General features: G+C 52.5%; 1 protein-coding gene across 6 annotated transcripts in view; it reads right to left on the bottom strand.

The window, feature by feature from the left end:
• Nucleotides 1-21,620, bottom strand: part of LOC125520364 (1-phosphatidylinositol-3-phosphate 5-kinase FAB1B-like) — a 23,513-nt gene extending 1,893 nt beyond the window's left edge. The window contains exons 1-12 of one of the 6 annotated variants that reach the window (XR_007288656.1): nt 20,601-21,620; nt 18,966-19,670; nt 18,598-18,792; nt 18,334-18,487; nt 17,874-18,218; nt 16,907-17,806; nt 16,501-16,829; nt 16,309-16,432; nt 16,067-16,237; nt 14,521-15,945; nt 11,412-12,047; nt 1-4,926 (exon numbers count right to left, since the gene is read on the bottom strand). The exon at nt 1-4,926 is cut by the window's left edge and continues 236 nt beyond it. Coding sequence is in view for 5 of the 6 variants with exons in the window: in XM_048685267.1 (XP_048541224.1) it covers nt 12,036-12,047; nt 14,521-15,945; nt 16,067-16,237; nt 16,309-16,432; nt 16,501-16,829; nt 16,907-17,806; nt 17,874-18,218; nt 18,334-18,487; nt 18,598-18,792; nt 18,966-19,670; nt 20,601-21,265 (5,025 nt within the window). In the remaining variant the exon portion in view is untranslated. Of the gene's footprint in view, nt 12,048-14,520; nt 15,946-16,066; nt 16,238-16,308; nt 16,433-16,500; nt 16,830-16,906; nt 17,807-17,873; nt 18,219-18,333; nt 18,488-18,597; nt 18,793-18,965; nt 19,671-20,600 lie in introns of all 6 variants that reach the window. The other 5 variants (XM_048685267.1, XM_048685264.1, XM_048685265.1 and 2 more) reach the window with 5 other exon arrangements.
• Between the last annotated feature and the right edge of the window lie 263 nt (nt 21,621-21,883).

Here is a 21,883-nt window from a genome sequence, read left to right as displayed (position 1 = left end):
TGCAAGATCTCCGAAGGTGTGTTCAAGGAAGCACATACTAGATCAAATAAAATTGTCGTAGGTGCATAACATATTTTATTTAACCAAAAAGACTAACAAAATCAATATGAAGCGCAACTAATATACCTCATTACTAATTACTAGATGCCCCAATGTGAGCTATGTGAAACATGCAGGGAAATGGTTTTACGTATAATATGTGCATGATTCTAAAACTGGAGAATTTTTTTTATCCCAACCCAGCAGCAAAATTACCAGATCCCAGAAACTATCATATATTCATCTAAAAGTTCAAATTGTTAGTTACATTATGTTCCATGTATAGCCTGAATATTTTCCCCATTGTATGAGGAGTTTTCCGCATATTTACCACCTGTACATGTATATATATACTGGCTTTTGGCCCCCAGAAAATACAAGTTGCATATTTGTTGGGGTCTTGTTGGTCGTCGGATGCGTATTTCTCAGGATGTCACTTTTGATGAGTCTCATCCTTTCTACCAGCGTCCATCTTCCTCGACCTTCTCAGTGAAGGATGTTAGCCCAGAACTACTCGCTAGCACTCGAGTACACTGATAAACGACCGGCAGATGAGCACACACACATACTACTCACACACTCACTAGTGTATCACATACACACACTAGTAGCAGTAGTAGTAGTACACAGCACTTGAGGCTTGGAGCACACACGGTGGTACTAGAAGGAGGAAATGCCTGGTATTGCAAACTTGGAATGGCCTTATCTTACAACGATGGGGACCTGCCCCTTATATAGTGGTTCTAAAACCGACTATGTGCTGGACGTGCACAACACACACGAAACTACCATGTACTACCAAGGAAACCTCTAGGTAAGTTCCTTGCACCATCTAAGCGTACTACTAGGTAACTACCACTTCCTTACATGCATAGGAAGCTGCTGCCGCTGGTGCTGCATGCATGCAGCTGCATGTTCACTGAAGACCATGGTTGACTCAACAATCTCCCCCTCAACCTTGTCGAAGGAGTTTGACGTTGACGATTCCGACTTTATCGTGCAACTTGTGAAACCGGACGTTGCCTTCGTCGGGATATCCGTCTTCTGGGGCTTTGTGTAGCCCGTACGCCCTGCTCGTGCTTTGCCACCAGAGCGAGGACCTCCTGCAAGTCCTCCCCCGCGCGCTGTACGTAACCTTTCGTGACGAACCGTACCTTGTGCTTGATGAAGGCGCCGTGCTCGTCCTTCTTGATCTCGGGGTGCTGCAGTCGTCCCGCAGGTTCGCCGAGAAGATCCCCCTAGGCGTCGGAACCTATGTGGAGCGCCAACGTTGTTGTCGGCATCGAACAGGTCCGACCGTGCTGTTGGCGGGGACATGAACTGCCCAGCAACCACCTCGCTTGTGGGCATCAATCTTGCTGGGGTCATAGTTCCTGACGTCACACTGCCCGGGAACTCCCTTCCCGGGGTCGTCGTGTCGGACGTCATGCTACCCAGAAACTCACTTCCTGTGGATGACTTGTCGGACTTCGCATTACCCGGGAACTCCCTTCCCAGGGTTGTTGTGCCGGGCGCCGCACTGACAAGAGTGGCTTTTCCTAGGAAAGCGGAGTCCTTGTCATTCTTCTCATCAGACTTGCTTGTCAGGTCTCCCCCGATAGTCGTGAGTCGTGCCTCCCGCACGGACTCAACGGACCCTGAGCGCGTCGGGGCTGCAATGTGACCGACCACAAAGCACCATGCCTCCTGCACGGTCTCGACAGTCGCCACCAGCGTGGTCGGGGCGTGCCCGACCAGAGAGTGTCGTGCCTCCCGCATGGACTCGATGGACCCCAAACATGTCGAGGTCATGGTGTGGCCGACCATAGAGCACCGTGGCTCCTGCACGGTCTCGACGGTCGCCATAGTCATGGTCGAGGCCTTGTCGCCCCATGACCGTCTCTTCATCGCCCCCCAGTTGAGGCTTGTCGAAGAGTGTCGTGTTGCCCACACGGGCTTGCAGAACCCCGAGAACCTGGTTGTTGGGGTGTGGCCGACCTGAGTGTCGTGCCTCTTGCACGGGCTCACTAGTCGCCAGCATCATGGTTGAGACGTGGCCCACCATATGCGTCGTTGTCGTGCCTCCTGACACGGGCTTGTTGGGTCCCGAGGATGTCGGCGACGTCTTTGCCGTGCCAACTTGCACGGGCTTGTCGGGTCCCGAGGATGTCGGGGCCGTGATTGCCGTGCCAACTTGCACGGGCTTGACCAGCGTCACAAGGGATGTGGTTGTCGGGGTGTGGCTCCCCCACACCCGGGTCTTCATCTCCACGCAGTCGTAGGCCCCTGAGAATGTTGTTGTCGGGGAGAGCGCTACCGATGTCGAGAGGGGTTTACTTGAAGAGCTCCGTGCCTCCCGCACGGACTTGACGGTTGCCGGCACCGTGGTCGCCCGAGGTGCTTCGCCCTCCTGCACGGCTTCGATGCTTGTCGGGACCATGGTCTCCGGAGGCGTTGCGCCTTCCTGCATGGTCTCGATGCAAGCCATCATCATTGCTGAACCACAGTCCTCTTCAGCCTGGACGAGGTTCGCCGCGGCTGCGGCATCCTCGTCAGCCATCCTCTTGCGGCACTCACGGGCCCAGTGGCCCTTGATGCTGCAATATCGGCACTTGTCTCGGTCATCGTTGCCGGCACCTCGTCCGGCTCCACCCTGGGTGCGACCACCGCCTCTGCCAGTGCCGCCTCCATTGCTCTGGGCACCGCCACCACGTCCTTGACGCTTCCTCGCCTCCCACTTCTTCGAGAATAGGAGTTGTCCGCCGCCGAAGGTCTCGCCGCCGTCGTCAATGCGGTCCTCGACCACCCGCAACCGGCCCGTGAGCTCCTCGATGGAGAGCTCACTCAGGTCAAGCAAGGTCTCGATGGAGACCGCTACCTGAGCGAAGCGAGGTGGCACGACGCGGAGAAATTTCCGCACGACTCTCTCATCGTCCATGGTGTCGCCGAGCGCTCAGAGTTGTGACGCAACGCTAGAGATCCGCATGGCGAAGTCGTCGACGAGCTCGCCCTCCTTGAAGGCGATGTTCTCGAAGTCCGCCCGTAGCTTCTGCGCGTTCGCCTCACGCACGCGGTTGCTGCCGAGGCGCTGGGTACGGATGGCTTCCCACACCTCCTTGGCGCTTGCCTTCGCCGCGAGCATGCCGTGCATCTCCGGCAGCGTGGCACGCATAAGCGCCGCCACGGCTTTCCTGTCCTCCTTTCTCTCGACCAGGTCATCCTCCATGGGAGCCCAGAGGCTCGCCGCATGGAGGTTGCACTCCATGATCAATGCCCACTCGTTGTAGTTCGAGCGCGTGAGCATCGGGAAGGTGATGGGTACGCTACCGCTGAATGCGGTCTCACGCACGATCTCCCTAACCACGACTTCACCGCGATGGCCATGCCTGGACCAGCTGCGCCCTCGCCGGGAGCCGTCCTGTGATAGCCACGACTGGGAACCACCCGATGTGGTGCGCTGCTGCACTCCTTTTGCACCGGCCATGGCTACCACAACCTGAGGCTCTGATGCCAATTGTTAGCCCAGAAGTACTCGCTAGCACTTGAGTACACTGATAAACGACCGGCAGATGAGCACACACACGTACTACTCACACACTCACTAGTGTATCACATACACACACTAATAGCAGTAGTAGTAGTACACAGCACTTGAGGCTTGGAGCACACACGATGGTACTAGAAGGAGGAAATGCCTGGTATTGCAAACTTGGAATGGCCTTATCTTACAACGATGGGGAGCTGCCCCTTATATAGTGGTTCTAAAACCGACTATGTGCTGGACGTGCACAACACACACGAAACTACCATGTACTATCAAGGAAACCTCTAGGTAAGTTCCTTGCACCATCTAAGCGTACTACTAGGAAGCTACTAGGTAACTACCACTTCCTTACATGCAAAGGAAGCTGCTGCCGCTGGTGCTGCATGCATGCAGCTGCACGTTCACCGAAGACCATGGTTGACTCAACAAAGGATATCTCTTTCCTCACTTTTCCCGACGCTCCTATCGCTCTTGTTGAGTCTTTTCCCATCCGTCCTACTGCTCCTGCTTCTTCGACTACTGCAGATCCTCCGCCACCATCTCCTATTGTTTCCTCACCTCACTTATCACAGGATTACGTACCTTCATCCCCGGTGGCTTCCCCGTCTCTATCACCTGAGACTATCCCGGTGATTCCTCCTCGTATTCTTCCATCTTTTCCTCACATTTATACTCGTCGTCCGCATGTTGTGGATAAGTCTACTGATGCACCATCTACTTCTCGTGTGCCATCTTCCTCATCTGAGCGACTCGGCCTACTTATGGCTTGCGTCCTTCTCCGCTTCCGCCTGTTGACCACCTTGGCCTTCCAAGCGCTGGCGCCGCTGTTCTTGAGCCCACTTCTTATTCTGATGCTATTGTTCACCCCGAATGGCAGCTTGCGATGGCAAAGGAGACTGTTCCTCTTGAGCGCACCGGCATGTGGGATCTCATTTCTCTTCATCCCCGTGTTCGTCCCATCACTTGTAGGGTCTACAAGGTTAAGACTCGCTTTGATGATTCTCTTGAGCACTACAAAGCTTGTCCTGTGGCTCGTGGGCAGCAGGAGCATGACTGTGATTACGATGAGACTTTTGCTCCTGTGACCCATGTGATAGTTATATTATGTTCCATATATAGCATGTGTATTTTCCACATTGTATAGGGATTTTCTGCATATTTACCACCTGTACATGTGTATATATACTGGCCCTTGCCCCCCAGGAAATATAAGTTGCATATTTCCTAACACAAATGATCATACCCATGTATAAAATGGAGGGCCTCGGAACGGAAATGTAATCCTTTTCTCTGGAGACTGTTATTGGAGCAGCTTAGTTGTATTGCATAGCCCATGGGGCAAATATATATACATGTAAAGAGACCTAGTACAGGTCCCGGCAATAAACAAACAGTCTACGCCAGTTGCCCCCTCCCCCCTCCCGGCGCCATGGCCTCCTGCAGCACCGACGGGGAGGCGCGCCACCGCCACCGCGAGGAGCGCTGGAGGGACTCCGACACCGACTCCTCCTCCTCCGGTCAGCGCTCCTACTGCGACGTGGCCTGCAGCTCCGCTCCTGCACCGCCGCTCCTCCAGCTGCAGTCCGCCCAAGCCCCGGCCTTGCGCGCGCCCGCCTCCTCCCGCCTCGGCCCCCGCTCGGAGGTCCACCGCGTTGTGCACGCGGAGGTGGAGACGCCGGACGCGGGCGGAGCCTGGCTGCGGCCGAGGGGTAGGGGTCGGCGCCGCCGCGCCCAACGCACAGAGCCCCCCACGCCCCCCGCGCCTCGCTCCCGCTGCAGCCCCACGCCGGAGGAAGAGGCCGGCCTCTGCTTCCGCTGCCTTGACCCAGGCCATCACGTCCGCGACTGCACGAACAAGGTCAGGTGCAGACGTTGCCTCCTCTCTGGCCATATCTCCAGGGAATGCACGCCTGAGCGCAGAGCCAGAGACCGCGCGTTGCAGCAGGCCCCGCCTCCGCCGCGGCGCCGCGCCACCCTGCCGCCCATTCGTGCCGCGCCAGCACCTGTGCAAGCCACCGCTCCCCCAAGCCCAGTCTGAGTCATCCTCTCTCGCTCAATGGAGATGGAGGAGGCCGAGGAAGTGCTGCGACGCGGGATGGTCGCCTCCATCACCGGCACCAGGCCCGTGGTCACCGCGGAGGAGGTGGCAGACACGCTGTACTCCACGCTCGAGTTGCGCCCCGGTGACTTCATGATCCACATCCACCATCCCGAAGATTTCGTCATCATCTGCAGCACGCAAGCCATCAAGAACAGGATCTGCGGCGACCACTTCATCGACGGCCCCAACTTCGCGCTCTCTCTCCGCCCTTGGAGTAAGCTTGCCCATGCCGGCTGTGACAGGTTCGAGCAGCGCGTTGAGCTTGAGCTCCGCGGCATCCCTGCCCAGGCGTGGCACCTCTCCACGGCGGAGCATCTCCTTGGCTCGAGCTGTTGGGTGGAGCGTCTCCATCCCGGAACGAGGTCGCGGGAGGACCTCGCCACGTTCAGGCTATCTGCGCGTACCCGTGACCCGTCCGCCATTCGCCGCCAGGCCATCCTCGAGATCGTCGAGCTCATCCCCGCGCGCGTCCCGTCCGAGGCCCCCTCCGTCCGCACGCTGACCTACCCGGTCTCCATCCGGCTTATCAGCGCGGACGTCGAGCGGTCGCCTCCGCCACCGGACCCCCGTGCAGACGCCGATGATCATGGAGACGCCGAGGACGGCCACGACCCCCCTGGCCGCGGCGCACGACGCGGCCCCACTCGCCGCCGTGGCCGCAAGCATCGCCGCCACGACGCCGCCTCGCCAACCACCGGGCACGGCCATGATAGAGCCTTCGACGCCCTCACCTGGTCCACCGTCGCCGGCTCCCGCCGCGCGGACGGGGTGGCCATCGCCTCTGCTTGGTGCTCGGCGGATTCTCGCCAGCGTACGGCGCCGCCGCATCAAGATCCAACTGCCAGCGCCACAAGGATGTCACCCTGGCCCGCGCGGGCTGGGGCCCGCCGACAACGTCGTCGTCACCCCAAAAGAGGAAAGCAAGTCTGGCAACAAAGAAGCCCACTGCCTGATCCTGCTGCAGATGACGCCTCCGCGGACCCCGCCACAGCTGATCCACCTTTGGCCAGGACAGCTGGCGCTCCGCGATTGCTCTCCCGCCCCGTTGGGGCTGCTGAAGGGCCCGCTGTCTTTCCCAGGCCACCAGTCCCCCCCGCGCAAGTAGATACCCCCGCCTTGTCGACACCTGCCCTAGCCGGCCCTCTGATTCGTCCAACTCTGGATTCGACGCCACAAAGTGAGGTCCCCGCCCCCGACACGCTGCCCCTGGCGCGAACGGCACCCGAGGTGGATCCCTTGTCGGGACAAGCTTTGCCCCTGCCCGCCGATGGGACAGACTGCGCCCGCTCTGCAGGCCTGCCGCCTCAGCCCGACAGTGACGATCACGGTGACGTTCGAGCCATGGCTCCGTCCCTGTTTGAATCTCACACCGATTCTGGTGGGGCACCAGTGGAATCGGTCCGACGCTGGGCCGGACCAGGCGCGCACTCTGGATATGGGCCGCGACCTTCATAGGCCCGACCGGCCTACTGCTCAAGAGGCCAGGCCTGCGTCGCCCACAAGGCCACCCCCTGAGGCCGCGCATGCGCACGCGGAGCGGCCTCTGACGGAAAACTGCTGGCCTGCCGCGAACTCCCTGCTATCAAGCGCGCACCGCTTCGCCTCCCCGCCTATCACCTTGCGTCGATCCAGGCCGCGGGGAGCCACTTGGACCTTAGGGGAGTTCCTGACGGCGGCAACTCGACACCTGAGCACTGTTCTCCCCACCCCCGGCAAACGGGCTCGCCGGCAGCCACTGAACTTCACCCTCCGGCGCGGGCGCTCTGCATCTTCGGCAGCAAATCCAGCCACTGCGCCGCCCACTGCCGAACGCCGGGCGCAAGTTCAGGTGCTGCGCACCCTTGGGATTGTTGGCACCAACCAGAAGATCACCGCCGCAGAAATGAAGGCCTATGACGACGTGTTCGCTGCGCCGATCCCACTAGCCGTGCTCTCTGCCATCGCGGCATTGGTGGATCGTGAGCTTCTTGTCGACCCGGCACCCGCGCACGCCATTGTGACGCCCTCTGGGGGCGCGATCGCGGTCTAGCCTTGCGCTCGGACCCCCGTCGACCTCTTGCTCATGGATCACGACCTCAAGATTGCGATATGGAACGTGTGTGGCCTTAATGCACGCGCTCGGCGCACCACTATCCGCTCGTTGATCATGTCTAGTGGCGCCACCATTGTCTGTCTTCAAGAAACGAAAATGGCTTTGATTTGCTCGTCGGTTGTCCTTGAGGCGCTCGGCTCTGATTTTGATGAATTCGTGTATTTGCCGGCGATTGGAACCTGCGGGGGCATTCTGCTGGCTTGGAAAAGCAGGGAGGTGACAATCACCAACCCCGAGCTCACCGCCAACACGTTGTCCGCCAAGGTAGCCACCACCTCGAGCCAGCACACGCCATGGTGGATCACGGTTGTTTATGGACCCCAATCGGACGCCGACAAGATTGCCTTCCTCTAGGAGCTTCGCGACCTGCGCATTGCGTGCCCAGGCCCGTGGATGCTCTGTGGCGACTTCAACCTCATATACCGGGACGAGGACAAGAACAATGGGAACGTAGAAAGGCGCATGATGGGGCGGTTTCGGCGTTTCCTCAACGACATGGCGCTCAAGGAGGTGTATCTCAGTGGCCGCCGATACACTTGGTCCAGCGAGCGGTCACCCCCAACGTTGGTGCACCTGGATAGAGTATTGTGCACGGTGGACTGGGAGGAGCGGCACAGCGATTGCCACCTCCGATGCCTTGCCTCTGTCGTGTCGGACCACAGCCCCCTCCTCCTGGACTGCTCCCCAATCCCGCCCGATCGTCGTCGCTTCCACTTCAAGGACTATTGGGTTCGGTTGCCAGGATTCCAGGAGATTATTGCAGCGGCTTGGCACTCCGTCGGCTCCGTTGACTCATTCGAGAGACTCATGCTTCGCATGCAAGCCACTGCACGTAAGCTGACCGGCTGGAGCGCTCGCACTGTTGGCAACGTGCGCCACAAGATGGCCCTCTCCCGCGAGCTGCTGCTCCGCTTCGACGCCGCGCAGGAGAGCCGGCCTCTCTCCGCGCATGAGGATTGGCTTCGTCGCCAAATCAAAACCTCCTACATGGGCCTGGCATCGCTTGAGCGTACCATTGCACGTCAGCGAGCGCGTGTCGCCTCCCTCCAGGACGGGGATGCAAATACTTCCTTCTTCCATCGCTAGTGCTCTTACCGTCGCCAGAAGAACAGGATCCACAGCCTGGCTGTGGACGGACAAGTCCTCACCAGCCACGACGACATGGCTGCGGCCACTTTCGCCCACTTCGACGAGCTCCTGGGCACCGCTACGCATCGCGAGTGCACGCTAAACCTCGCGCAACTCATCGAGCCCGCTGACGACCTTCTCGAGCTCGACGCGCCCTTCACCGACGACGAAATCTGGAATGCCGTCAAGCGGCTGCCGGTGCGGAAGGCCCCAGGGCCGGACGGATTCACCGCCGAGTTTCTCCGCGCCTGCTGGCCCATCGTCAAGGACGACTTCGCCGCCGTCTTTCAGCAGCTCTATGACATGCGCGGCCGCGGATTCTCCCGTCTCAACGAGGCACTCCTATCGCTGCTGCCAAAGCACGCCGATGCGCGCGGCCTGCGCGAATACAGGCCGATCAACCTCATTCACGTGGTGGCCAAGATCTTCGCCAAGGTGTTGTCGCTTCGCCTCGCGCCAAAGCTTGACTCGCTCGTCAGCAACAACCAGAACGCCTTCATCTCCGGTCGCAGCTTGCACGACAATTTTGTCCTTGTTCGGCAGTCCGCACGCCTGCTGCACCAGCTCGGGGCGCCGCGCATCCTCCTCAAGCTCGACCTTGCTCGCGCCTTCGACTCGCTTTCATGGCCATTTCTCTTCGAGGTGCTGCGATAGTACGGCTTCGGAGACAGATTCTTGGAATGGCTCGCGATCTTGCTTTCTTCTGCTAGCACAAAGGTGCTGCTCAACGGGAACCCTGGCCCCCCAATTTGGCATCGCCAGGGCCTGCGCCAGGGCGACCCCGTCTCACCTCAGTTGTTCGTCCTCGCCGTGGACATTCTTGGGCGACTCTTCAAGCGTGCTGCGGACATGGGGGTCTTGCGCAGACTGCATCCCACAAGATCCGTCCTACCAATCTCGCTGTATGCGGACGACGTCGTCCTATTCTGCCATCCCCACTCCGACGACATGGAAGCGGTCAAGGCCATCCTGCACCTGTTCGGCCAGGCCTCTGGACTGCATGTTAACTACGCCAAGAGCGCTGCCACACTCATTTGCTGCGAGGCCGACGAGGCTGCTCCCGCCGTCCAGCTCCTGGGTTGCCCGATCGTCGAGTTCCCCCTCACCTACCTGGGCATCCCCCTCACCATCCGACGACCTACTGCCGCGCAGCTGCTACCCCTCGTCGACAGGGTGGCCAGGAGCCTCCCCTCTTGGAAGGCGTGGCTAATGAACCGAGCCGGCCGCCTCGCCCTGGCGAAATCGGTCCTGGGTGCGATTCCGCTCCACCAGCTGCTCGTGCTTGCCCCCCCCCCTCCCCCCAAGAAGACTCTCAAGCTGCTCGAGAAAATCCAACGCGGCTTCCTTTGGGCTGGTCGCGCCGAAGCCAAAGGAGGGCACTGCCATGTCAATTGGCGCCGTGTTGCCCGCCCACTGTCCTTAGGTGGGCTGGGAGTCCATGACCTGGAGCGCACGGGCCTTTCGCTCCGTGTCCGTTGGCTCTGGTTCAGCCGCACCGACGATCGCCGCGCTTGGAGTGGCTTGGACCTGCAGTTTTCCGCTGAGGAGCGCGCCTTCTTCTTTGCCAGCACTTACACCGTCCTTGGCAACGGTCAGAACACGAAGTTCTGGGAGGACAGATGGATTGGAGGACGCTCTGTCCGCGAAATCGCACCTCTCCTGCACTCCTGCATTCCCAAAAGGAGAAGGAAGGCCACGACGGTTGCCGACGGCTTGCCGGGGCACCTTTGGGCGCGAGACATCCACGGAGTTGTGGGCATTCACGAAATCGGCCAGTACATCCTGCTATGGCGCTTGATCGAGAGCACAACGCTCTCTGACGCGCCTGACCAGCTCGTGTGGAAGTGGACGGCGTCGGGCATCTACACCGCTAAATCTGTATACACTGCTTCCTTCCACGGCTCGATGACCTGCGGCAACTGGAGGCTCACATGGAAGAGTTGGGCACCCCCCAGAGTGAAGTTCTTCCTCTGGCTTGTCAGCTTGGATCGATGATGGACGGTGGACCGCCTCGCCCGGCATGGACTGCAGCACCACAACAGTTGCCCTCTTTGCTGCCAGGAGCCTGAAACAATGCGCCATCTCCTCCTTGGGTGTTCCTTCTCGAGGCACGTCTGGTTCGAGATCCTTTCCTGGATGCGCATGACATGCAGGCCCCCGAGCAACGAGGCTACCCTCTTTGATTGGTGGCATGATGCCCGGCAGGTCACGCCCAAGGCGATGCGCAAGGGGCTGGCATCCGCGACACTTCTTACCTCCTGGATGATCTGGAAGCACCGCAACGATTGCGTCTTCAACGACGCACGCCCTTCCATCCGGGCGCTAGTGCACGGCATCAAGGAGGAGGCCAAACTTTGGGCTACGGCAGGCGCTGCTGGACTCAGAGTAGTCTTGCCCTCGACCTGGGACGTGCACTAACTCATGTCCCCTGACTGTAATTCGCCTCCCAGGAGGACTGTAACATAAAACACTCTTTCTCTTCAATACAATGAAACGCAAAGCTTTTGCGTTTTCTCGAAAAAAGAGACCTAGTACATTAGTTTGTGGTACAAGGAAATTTAAACTAATACGACTATGTAAAGAGACCTAGGCTATACTGAGACTGCATATCAAACTAGTAAAATGCCTGTGCTACGCTACAGAACAACATGAAAGTAGAGCCAAAAATAATTTAGCCACACTGTTATATTTTTAATCAAGACCTTCTAAAGTTACAGAAGAAACAACTGGATATTCCTTTTCTTATCACATGTATTAGTGGACATTTCAACTAATGCTAGTATACACATCATTATTCTACTTTGCAAGGTAGGCCTAAACACTAATGATATGTTTACTTGTTGCATATCACATTATCATTTTTATTTTTCTCCTGTATTTTTAATGTCGAAGTTTAGAACTGTAGTACATTCAAATCAACATTTGAGATCTCGCTGCATATTATTTTATCCCATTTAAAATGGTATGCCCCATTGAAAACATTCTTAAAAACCCACGCTTATAGGTTTAAACGGACTTGGAATCAACATAAGCCAAGTTGCAGCCTACCAAATGTGATGTTTGAATGTAGTTAAAAGAACTTGAGGATGGTGGATGAGATAATAAGCGTGTAAAACATATCAAAGACTCCGTGTCCAACATAATACTTCACATCATTTGCCACCCTAGATTGCACAGGGAGATTAAAAAAATATGCAATGAGAAAAAGGAAGAGACATAAAGCATGTTAATGAAAGGCGTCAGATAATAAGCAAAGATTATTAGTCCACACATGGAAGTTACCATCAAGAGTGCATGATATATGGTCAACTTGCCACCATGAAGAGTCAATGAATTGGAATTTCGATGATTGCAAATATTATGTGTTTTCAAGGAGGGGGGTGGGGGTTGGGGGGATTGCATCTATCCATCTGATGCATTGAGCGTGGTGGTACTCAAGGCCTTCGTGGTGGTCCTCATGGCCTCCACCGTCATGGTCATGACTGCCGTGAATGAGATATAATGCTCGCTGCTCACTGAGGAGTAGCGAAATGCTATACGGCATTATGGCTCTAGAAATCCTCCTTTTCCAAAAAAAAATTATGGCTCTAGAGGAGCTCGGGTGTGACTTCCGTGCTATGCTCGCACAGACGATAGCGGCCAAGGCCGATGTGCAGGATGCCCTATGTCGGGTGCTCGTGCTGGCCGCCGCCTGCCCACTACCTCTGCTCGCCAATATTGTTGAGCCTACACACTGGTGGACCTACTTCCCAATGTCATCGATCCTACATAGAGACAAAACTGCTTCGTGAAGCACTCCCCATCCGGGATGCGTTGGTCGTTGTCACCTAGAATGACGACGCTCCCCTTGTGTTTTTTATTGTTATATTTCCTCTAAAAGGCTGGACGGGCCGGGCTTCCTGTCGGGCTGGCTCTAACTCTGCCCGAAAGGATAAAAGGCCTAGCCTCTATTTTAGGGTAAGAGGCCTAGCCGAGACGGCAAAATAGGCCTCAAGCACAACAAGGTAGAGCCAGTTTTGGCCCAGTTCAGCTGCAAGGCTCTCTTCTGAACCCAACCCATCTGTTTGTTAGGAATTCTAAAAAGAATTATATTTTTCAGTAAGAGCCCAACCCATCCAAGTGAGAGGAGGGAATTAATAAGAGGAGCCCCATTACGTACGCGATTTTCTAATAAAAAACAACAACGTACGCTCGCATGCATCCATCCAACGTGTTGCCGCTGCTAGCATACACATGATGCACGCACTCATCCTGTATCCATCCCCAACAACGTCGTCCTGTCCTCAGATCCTCGCCATGCACTGTAGCTGCAGACCCCGGCCCACCGCGCCCACGCCGGTGGCCGGCCACACCGCCATGCAGTCGTTGCCGAGCACATACACGCACGCCGGTGCCCGCACCCTCCGATTCCTATGCAGTTGTTCGCCCAGCGCACGCACGCGCGGTCCCCAAGCTCTCTTGCTGCTCGTGGTCGGGGTGTTCGCGATATAGACCGGGCTCGCTGCCGTGGTGCTCCGCCTCCACGACCACGCCTCCCGAACGCGCCGGTGCTCCGCCTCCACGACCACGTTCCCAACGCCGCCGCATCCTGGGCCTACCTAGCATTGAACGGCGTTGCCGGGGATGGAGGTGGAGAAGCACCACGGCGTCTCGCCCTCTTCGTCCTTTCCTCGGATCCTTGCTATGCACTGCGGCTGCACCTGCACAACCTAGCACCCCGCGCCGACGACGGTGGCCGACCAGACCGGCACGCCGTTGTTGCCGAGCACATGCACCGCAACCTCCGATCCTATGTCGTCGTTCACCGAGCACACACGCGCAGTGGCCAAGCTCCCATGCTGCTCGTGGTCAGGGTGTGCCTTCGACTGGGGTCGCCGCCGTGTGGTGCTTCTCCTCCTCCACGAGCACGCCTCTCGGACGCTCCGATGCTCCGCCTCCACGACCACGTTCCCAAAGCCGCCGCATCCTGGGCCTACCTAGCATTGAACAGCGCCTCCGGGGCCGGCGAGCCAACCCAGCAAAGAGTTGGTCGGTACAAGCCTCGCCCTTGTATTGGGGTTTGCCATAGCACCGAGCTGAGCCCCGGCCCTGCCCGTCGTCGGTGAGATTTTGGCTGCTCAATCCGATTCTGGCTTGTGCCCAACCTGACCTGTGGAATTGTTCTAGGGAAGCAGCCGTCGCTGCTGTGCACAGGTGGATGGTGGTGGCGGAGCGTCTTTGATTGGACAGAAGATGACGATTGGGGAGAGCAGCGGTCCAGAGGAAGTTTTTTTAATGCAGCAAGCCAGCTGGCCTGTTGGAGATTGTTATTATTTTAATGCGGTGGGTCCCACAGGTAGGAGATGGAGGGTGAGTGAACTCACCACCAACTCAAATCTTTAGAAGTAGGAAAGATAACTTGCATACATAGAAAAACTATTATTTGTACCTCTACCCTAAATGAAGTACTCCAATATTTGGCTTCACTTGAAAGACTGCAATTTGTCATGCCCGATAGAAACAACATTGTTTCGAAGCAAAATTCCACTTAGTGACCATTGCCATTAATCTTACAAGAAGTTTCTTCCCCATACTTAATGTGGAATACCACTGTAATAAACATATATAAACAGGAGATTAAAGGTGATACGAACATACCTGATAGATTCCCAGAATCTTTGCAAGGCATGTAGGGCTTCCAGTGCTTATGGACTCTGACAAATACTTAAAATAATCTGGGCCGAACTGAAGGAATGATTCAAGCTCTGTTTTTGTGACCTGCTTTATAATAAATCTATCATCCAGGGATTTTGCAAAGAACACATTACTTTTGCCACCTTGTGCTCCCCATTTCTTGCATCGACTGATAGATCTTAAATAATCAAGCTCCGATGGACAACAAAACCTTCTGAGTTCTTCAAAGCTTTTTGCATAATAGCATGTCACAGTGTATTTAACTTTCCCAAGTGGCCCACCATCTTGAAAAGAAACTCTGGAGTGCAGTAGATCAGGAGCAAAGGACCCTCTACTGGAAGATATCGATGCAGCAAAATCATCAGAGGATCCAAAATCCTCAAATAAATGGAACAGGTTAAAATTTCCTGAATCATAAACAGGCAACGAAAGTGTAGAATCTGCACTGTCTTTATTTTGATTGCTCTCAACTGACATTTGAAAGTAATACACAGGTGAAACAAGTGCATAAGAAATAATACTAGTCGGTTCATCATCAAATACCGGGATAACAACATCATTAGCTCCAGTTGGCAGAAAAAGTCTTGCTCCACCTTGCTGTGATAGATCGCGAAACAATGAAATGTATACAGGATTGTAGCCGGCCAAGGTTCCGAATGTCGGTGCTGTGCCAGAGTTTGTGTTCAATGAATTATAAAATGTCATGTATGGCATTTTAAGGCAGCTTAGCAAGTCTTCTACTGTATCCCCAGACCTGACAGATGCAGAAGTGTGGTGTGGTACTGCCTTTGCTTGTTTTTTCACATCAGCAGCTGTACCTTCTAACAGAGCTAGTGGTTTCACCAGGCTTGCATCAGGAGCAGGTCCATCCTCACCTCTCCATTTTGCATCCAGTTTATCTGAAATGTCAGTAGCTACTGGGAACTGACCTTCAGAAGAAACCCTACGAATGCCGATAATCGATCCTTGATGATCTAAATGATCCCTGACATTAGCGCTATTAGCATGATTTATTTCAACTATTGTATCTTCAGCACCATTCAACTCTTCAGTATTTCTTGAGCAAGTTTCATTAGATTGATCATGCTGGTTGGTCCCTTCATCACCAGCGTGAAGTGCATTTGAATCGGTGCCCTTTGAGTTCTTCTCCAACTTTGTGTTTGTATTGGTATCAGCTGATCGGTCATTGATTTCAGAATTATTACTTCCAACTCGTAGACTTCCCAGAGCAGCGCAATACTTGCCACCTGAGGTTGCTATGAAACTTAGGCGTTGATCCCACAAGTAACAAAGAAATAGTAGCTGCCTCCTTAGTTTGTTAACTTCAAGAATATCAATGAATAACTGCCCCTTTCTGATTTCCTTTTTCAGTAGATTCTTTAGTGACTCCTGAAAGTGAATGCTCCAATAATCAGAATACTACATTCAGTTTAGCTTTTTTTTACAGAGCTTTAAGTGTGACAATGGTTTCTTAACAAATCACTAGATAAAAATAGTAAAACAAATTTACCGTGAAATCAACCTTCTCTGCTTGTAGGATATCTTCCAACTCTACTATGTTTTGTCTTAACTCAAGGATCTTCATGTTGCCATCAAAAGAGCCTGTAATTGGCCTTTTCTCTGAAATTTGATGGAGTGCATTCAGTACTTCAGTGAACAGGAGTTCAGCTGAATCAACCACCTGAGACATTTGACTATTAGCATCACACAGTAATTACCTCGCAAGTGAGCTAATAAAATTAAACTTACTACCTCATTTGCTTCTTGCTCTACCCATTCCTGATGCTGGGAAGTAAAATCAAGTTTCGGCGGAGGCAAATAGACTGAGTGAACCTTGATTGATGCGTATCTGAAGCAAGCAACCATTTCACCGAAACTGAAATGCAAACATTTAAGACACGATTTTTGCCAAATTGATAAAGTGGAATGGAGATGAGGATATACCCATAAAAACGAAGGCAGTCCCTGTGAAGAGAATGACCACAGCTGGCTACCCTACTTGCTGCTGCATGATTTGAAAAACTAAGTTCCAAAAATTTACCAAAAGATAAGCCCCAGGCAGCATCAGACATCACTACTCTTTTAGTTGCTGGAGGGAGCCCTTTATCGTGCGGACAGCGTAAGCATCTATGCCACATCCAGATTTTACCATCATGTTCACCAGGTAACTTCACTATGAGTTTCCGCACTGATATTGTTAAGCTGCCTTGGGGGTGAACATAGCAATAAACATGGGCCTCTGGTGCCAGCTCACAAGAGAGACAACAATTGCTCTAAAACAAAATGTAGAAGTTATGTAAAATATAAAAATTATGAAACAAGTATAGTTTATCAAAGACCTTGGTCTAACCTGATCAAATAGCTCGTCACGCAAAAACCTGCCTAAAGGTTTGTCAAAGTTACCATAATATTTTATGCGAAGAAGGTGAGGCCGCTCACATATAGCTTCTTTCCAAACACAACGCGAGGACAGAGAAACTAATATACTCTGGTTGTCTGCAGGGGATGCTGGAATTTCATCCCTTTTTACTATTGAACTGTCATTTGAACTGCCATTATTATAAGAAACTTGTAAGTTGAGAGGAGCAAATGGCTTAGCCGCTACCTTGGCACCATTGTTGGCATTATGGGCAAATGAAAGATCACTTTCAGCAGCCACCAAATTTGCAGGATGAGCAGGCAACACACTCAGGCCATTAGTTTCAGGCTGGAGTTCTTCAAATTTCATTTTGCTGTCAACATCTCTAGTACAAGCAGGACACTGGCAGAATGAAATTCTCGACTGCTGAACCAGAGGATCATTATATGATTGAGGGTCCATACCAAGCAAACAGTCAATGTCTCCAATTTGGTCATTGATTTGAACTGATGATGCTTGGGTAGAACCAACTCCCAATCTTTTCCAGCATTTGTTATCAGGGAAGGATGCTGCAGCCATTTGGTCCATCATTCTAAAACCATTGGATGTAAAGTCATCCTTTTGAATATCAAATGCTTGCAGGTTGTTGTTGGGTGATGAAATAGTAGGCATTTGCAAAATAGGTATCTTTGAAATGGATCTATCAGCACTGGAAGGTTTGTCCGGCAAAGCAACAATAATCGGCGACTTAAGAGGGAGTTCTGGCAAGGTTGCACCTTCATCTACAAGAAAAGATGTTTCAAGAGCCAAGTGATAGGCTGCGAAGACTCCATATTGCACAACATGCTTCACTTTTTTCAACTCATCCCCATTAGCTCCTTTTAGCAAGATCTGCAGAATTAGATATAGTTAGACAGGACCCCAAGTGTTATAACTAAGTCAACAACAGAACACTTACTGTAAAACCCAAGGGCTTTGGACAGCCTTCAAAAAACATAAGGGTCTTCAGCATTTTCTTCCCACCTTCTCCAGCAGTCCCATGCTCTTCAACATACTTCTCCACATGGAATAAGTCACAATTCCCGAGCTTTTGGGATGACAGGTAATCAATCGAGGGAACTATCTGAGCACCAGTGCAACGGGATATCCGTTCCAGAAGTGGCCTTTTGATATTCAAAACAAGTGAAATGTTTTTCTCCAGAAACAAATCCTGAGCATAACGAGACACAGATTTCTCTACCAATACAACACTTGGTTGGTGCGCTTTGATCTTTACAACTGCCATTTTCAGATAATCCGTTTCCTGGAATACAAAAAGGCATGAAAATGATTGCCATCAGCAACGATCAATCTATACCACACTCTCAATGCACTTTGGTTTTACAATTTATGCATGAAAGCATAATCGTGGGTAGTACCTGCTGCAGTAAAGTATCAAAACTTGAAAGCAAATTCGATACACGCTGATATTCAAGTGCACCACCAAGAATTAGGATTCGTGGATTTTCCTTCTTTGTTGACATGCGCCGATGAGCAACATTCTTCTTACAAACAACTCCTCTTACAACCAAGCTGGAAATGAAGAAGTTTACAACCAGACACAAAAACAATTAAGTTCTTACCTGCAGCACTAAGGAAATGCACAGAAAGGAAAGAAATGATGAAATCTCAAGTGCTATAACTTGAAAAGCTGTTGCCTTGGCGCAGTGGTAAAGCTGCTGCCTTGTGACCATGAGGTCACGGGTTCAAGTCCTGGAAACAGCCTCTTGCAGAAATGTAGGGAAAGGCTGCGTACAATAGACCCAAAGTGGTCGGACCCTTCCCTGGACCCTGTGCAAGCGGGAGCTACATGCACCGGGCTGCCCTTTTTTTTATAACTTGAAAAGCCAAGGTTACCAGCAGTAGCACTATATGTTATTTACATTATAAAGTAGTGCCATATTGATATGAGAACTTCATAAAGCATTAAGCAAATGAATGCTAAAACACATAAACAAGTAAAAATCACCAGATTATGTGAAGTGATGCATGGAAGAGTGTATCTGTTCACCTGTCACTTGGACGGCCACAAGCCAAGCATTTCACCTTTACATAGCCACCAGGGTCCATACGTCCTCCTTTGCTGGTATCTGGTCTCAAAAGAGATGCAGCTTCCCAAGACAAGGAGGTAACTATATCTAGCCAACTCTCATTGCCAATTTTATCACCCAATTCTATCTTTTCAGCTTGAAGAAGTTGGGCCACCAATGCCCGAAAATGCCCATCAACAATATCTTTCATGGCTTTCTTGTGTTCCTCAGCAGATTTATCTCTACTTCGACAATGTCCACTGCTGAAGCTGTTTGAGCGTAGATAACCCCATTCTCCTGTGGCATCCTCCCCCTCATCATCATCACATGGAGCACCATCATGGTCATCCTCTTCATCCTCGGCTTCTGGAGGTAGCCAAAGTGAGCTATTGTTTTCAAAATCCACAAGTTCATTTTCTAGCACTTCCATGCCATACAACGAAGAAGATCGAGCATTGCACTCCTCAGCATTATCAATGATATGATCACCAGTCTTATCCATTCCCTCAGAATTAACTAAGGTTTCTGTATCTTTTCTTGGTGATGCAGAATCTTTAGCAGCATCATTGCAAACAACTTGATGATCATCAAAACACATAGGCCCATTGTATTCATCAGAGTTTTGTAGGTGGTGTACTTCCGAATCAGAGCGGAAAATTGTGTAGTCGTCATCTTCATCATCACTCCTAGTAGAAGAAAATAAATGTTGAATTAGTCACAGGGATCCAACTAGCAATTTTGAAATACAGTCTTTCTTTCTTTTGTTGAGTTTGATTAATAATTCCTCTGCGGAGTACTTCTTACTCCCAGAGAACAGAACTTGAACAAGTAAACTTATCCAAGATCTGGAGACCTTATCATCTTGTAAATTCATCACATCCTGCTTATCATAAAGTAACCATATACTATGATTATGTCAAGCATTTGCACTGCTTCTTGCTACCATGCTATCAATGGCACAAAGTCAACGAGAATGAAAAGCATAAAAGGAACTAATCAAACAGTAATTTCGATCTGTGCCAACTTGGTTTCAGGATGGTGATGATTAACAGCGCAACTGATTGCAGCCACCCTTTGTTAGTTAACCAACAGTGAACAGCTTATGAAATTTTGTGTTCTCTACAAAAAACACTTATGAATTTCAGGTGTGCTTATGTCACATTGCTTATCGTGAATCTATTTATGTGGCACACAATAATGAAGCAAACCCCATATGGATAGCCAAAAACAACTGTATTTCAAATTTGACCAAGTATTATTCAAAGAAATCCTATATTCAAACAACACAGGAGTTCCATTTAGGCATGTAACAAAAGCGATGTTAGTGGGCAAACTCTCCAATATACAGTAACAAAAGAATTCAGGTACTGGGAATTGCATCCAAAAGGAAAAATATTTGGCCAAATAAGTCTCTGCATCTAGCCCTATCCAACAACACAGGTATCATATTTCAGAAGTATGGTCTCGGCTACTGATTGGACAACTACCTCAAACAATCTTTGTTTGTCGTTTGTCAACGATAATGTATGAAGTTAGTGTAGTTTAATTTCCTTGAGAAAAAAGTTAGCGTAGCTGATTTTGTTGGCTAACAAAGCCAGAAGCCTAAAAAGGAATACCTATTCAAGCAGAAGTTGAATGGATCAGGCGAATTGTCCACATAAGCCGCATGCTCCACGGCCCCATCCGGCTCCATCACAGCATGCTGCAACTCCAGAGAAGCATCGAGCTCGCCGCAGTTGCCCTCGCTGCTCACCGACCGTGATGCAGAGTGAGTGCAGCTGGCATTCGCATAAGACAACAACTGGCCGTTGGTCACCGTGCTGCTACGCCCGGTGGAACATGACTTTTCGCTCCCCGCACTCGTGGCCGACGGCGACGGGCTCGACGGCTGCGCCACATCCCTCCGAGCGGCCGCCTCCTCCTCCAGCCAGCGCTTGAAGCAGTAGTTGCAGACCCTGATCCGCTCGATGTCCTCCCGCGCCGCGTCCCCCAGCGAGCGGGGCACAGAGTTGGCCGTGCAACGGGCACAGAACACGCGGCCGCAGTGGCGGCAGTGGTGACGCCGATTAAGGATGGTGAACTGGGCATCGCAGTCGTAACACACCCGGCAACTTTGGTCCGGCATCCAGAAGTCTCTGGACAAGTCATGCGGCTGCGCCTGTGGCACATCGGCAGCAGCAGCAGCCTTCGGCGCAGGCGGCGGCGAGTGCTCTCCCCGCCGCGGCATCCGCGACTTGACTGCTCCCAACAACTCAACGAGGCGCCCCTCCGATGATCCCATCACCCAGGCCTTTAGCGCTCCCACCCTTCATGCTCAGCACAGCAGCGACTCAATTCGCATGGCCCTCGCCGCTTCCGAAACCAGGGGCACTCCAACGCCGCACGCCGCCGGATCAGAACTCAATCGGCAGCACCCGGCACGAATTCGGCAGCGCTGGATCGAGCGGGGGGCAAATGGGAATTGTACAAGGGGCGGGAGGACTGATTTTTTTTATTTGGCTTAAGACAAAGTGAGGATTTCGGATGGGATTAGGAGGTGACGATGGTTCCAGACGACGAATGCCACTCGCGCACGGGGCTGGACTTGCTCGAGGGATGCGGATTCACGGGGTACAAAGGTAGTAGAAACGACGGGACTGTTTGCCTGAGTACACATGCAAAAGTTATGCTCTCTCCTTCACGAATAAGTATACATCTAAATTTTGTCCCAATTTAAAGTTTTAAAATTTTGATCACAAAAAAATAGCAGCATTTATAGCACTAAATTAGTATCATTAGATTTGTTTTGAAATGTAATCTCATAATGTACCAATTTGATGTCATCCATTGATGTAGGGTAGAGACCCTAATCGCCCAATCTTCCACAAAAGGAGCGGATCCCGGGGAAATCACGAAGAAC

Source organism: Triticum urartu, chromosome 7, assembly GCF_003073215.2.
Source record: "Triticum urartu cultivar G1812 chromosome 7, Tu2.1, whole genome shotgun sequence".
Classification (NCBI taxonomy): domain Eukaryota; kingdom Viridiplantae; phylum Streptophyta; class Magnoliopsida; order Poales; family Poaceae; genus Triticum; species Triticum urartu.
Note: the sequence above shows the minus strand (reverse complement) of the source record. Positions and strands in the feature narration are given on the sequence as shown.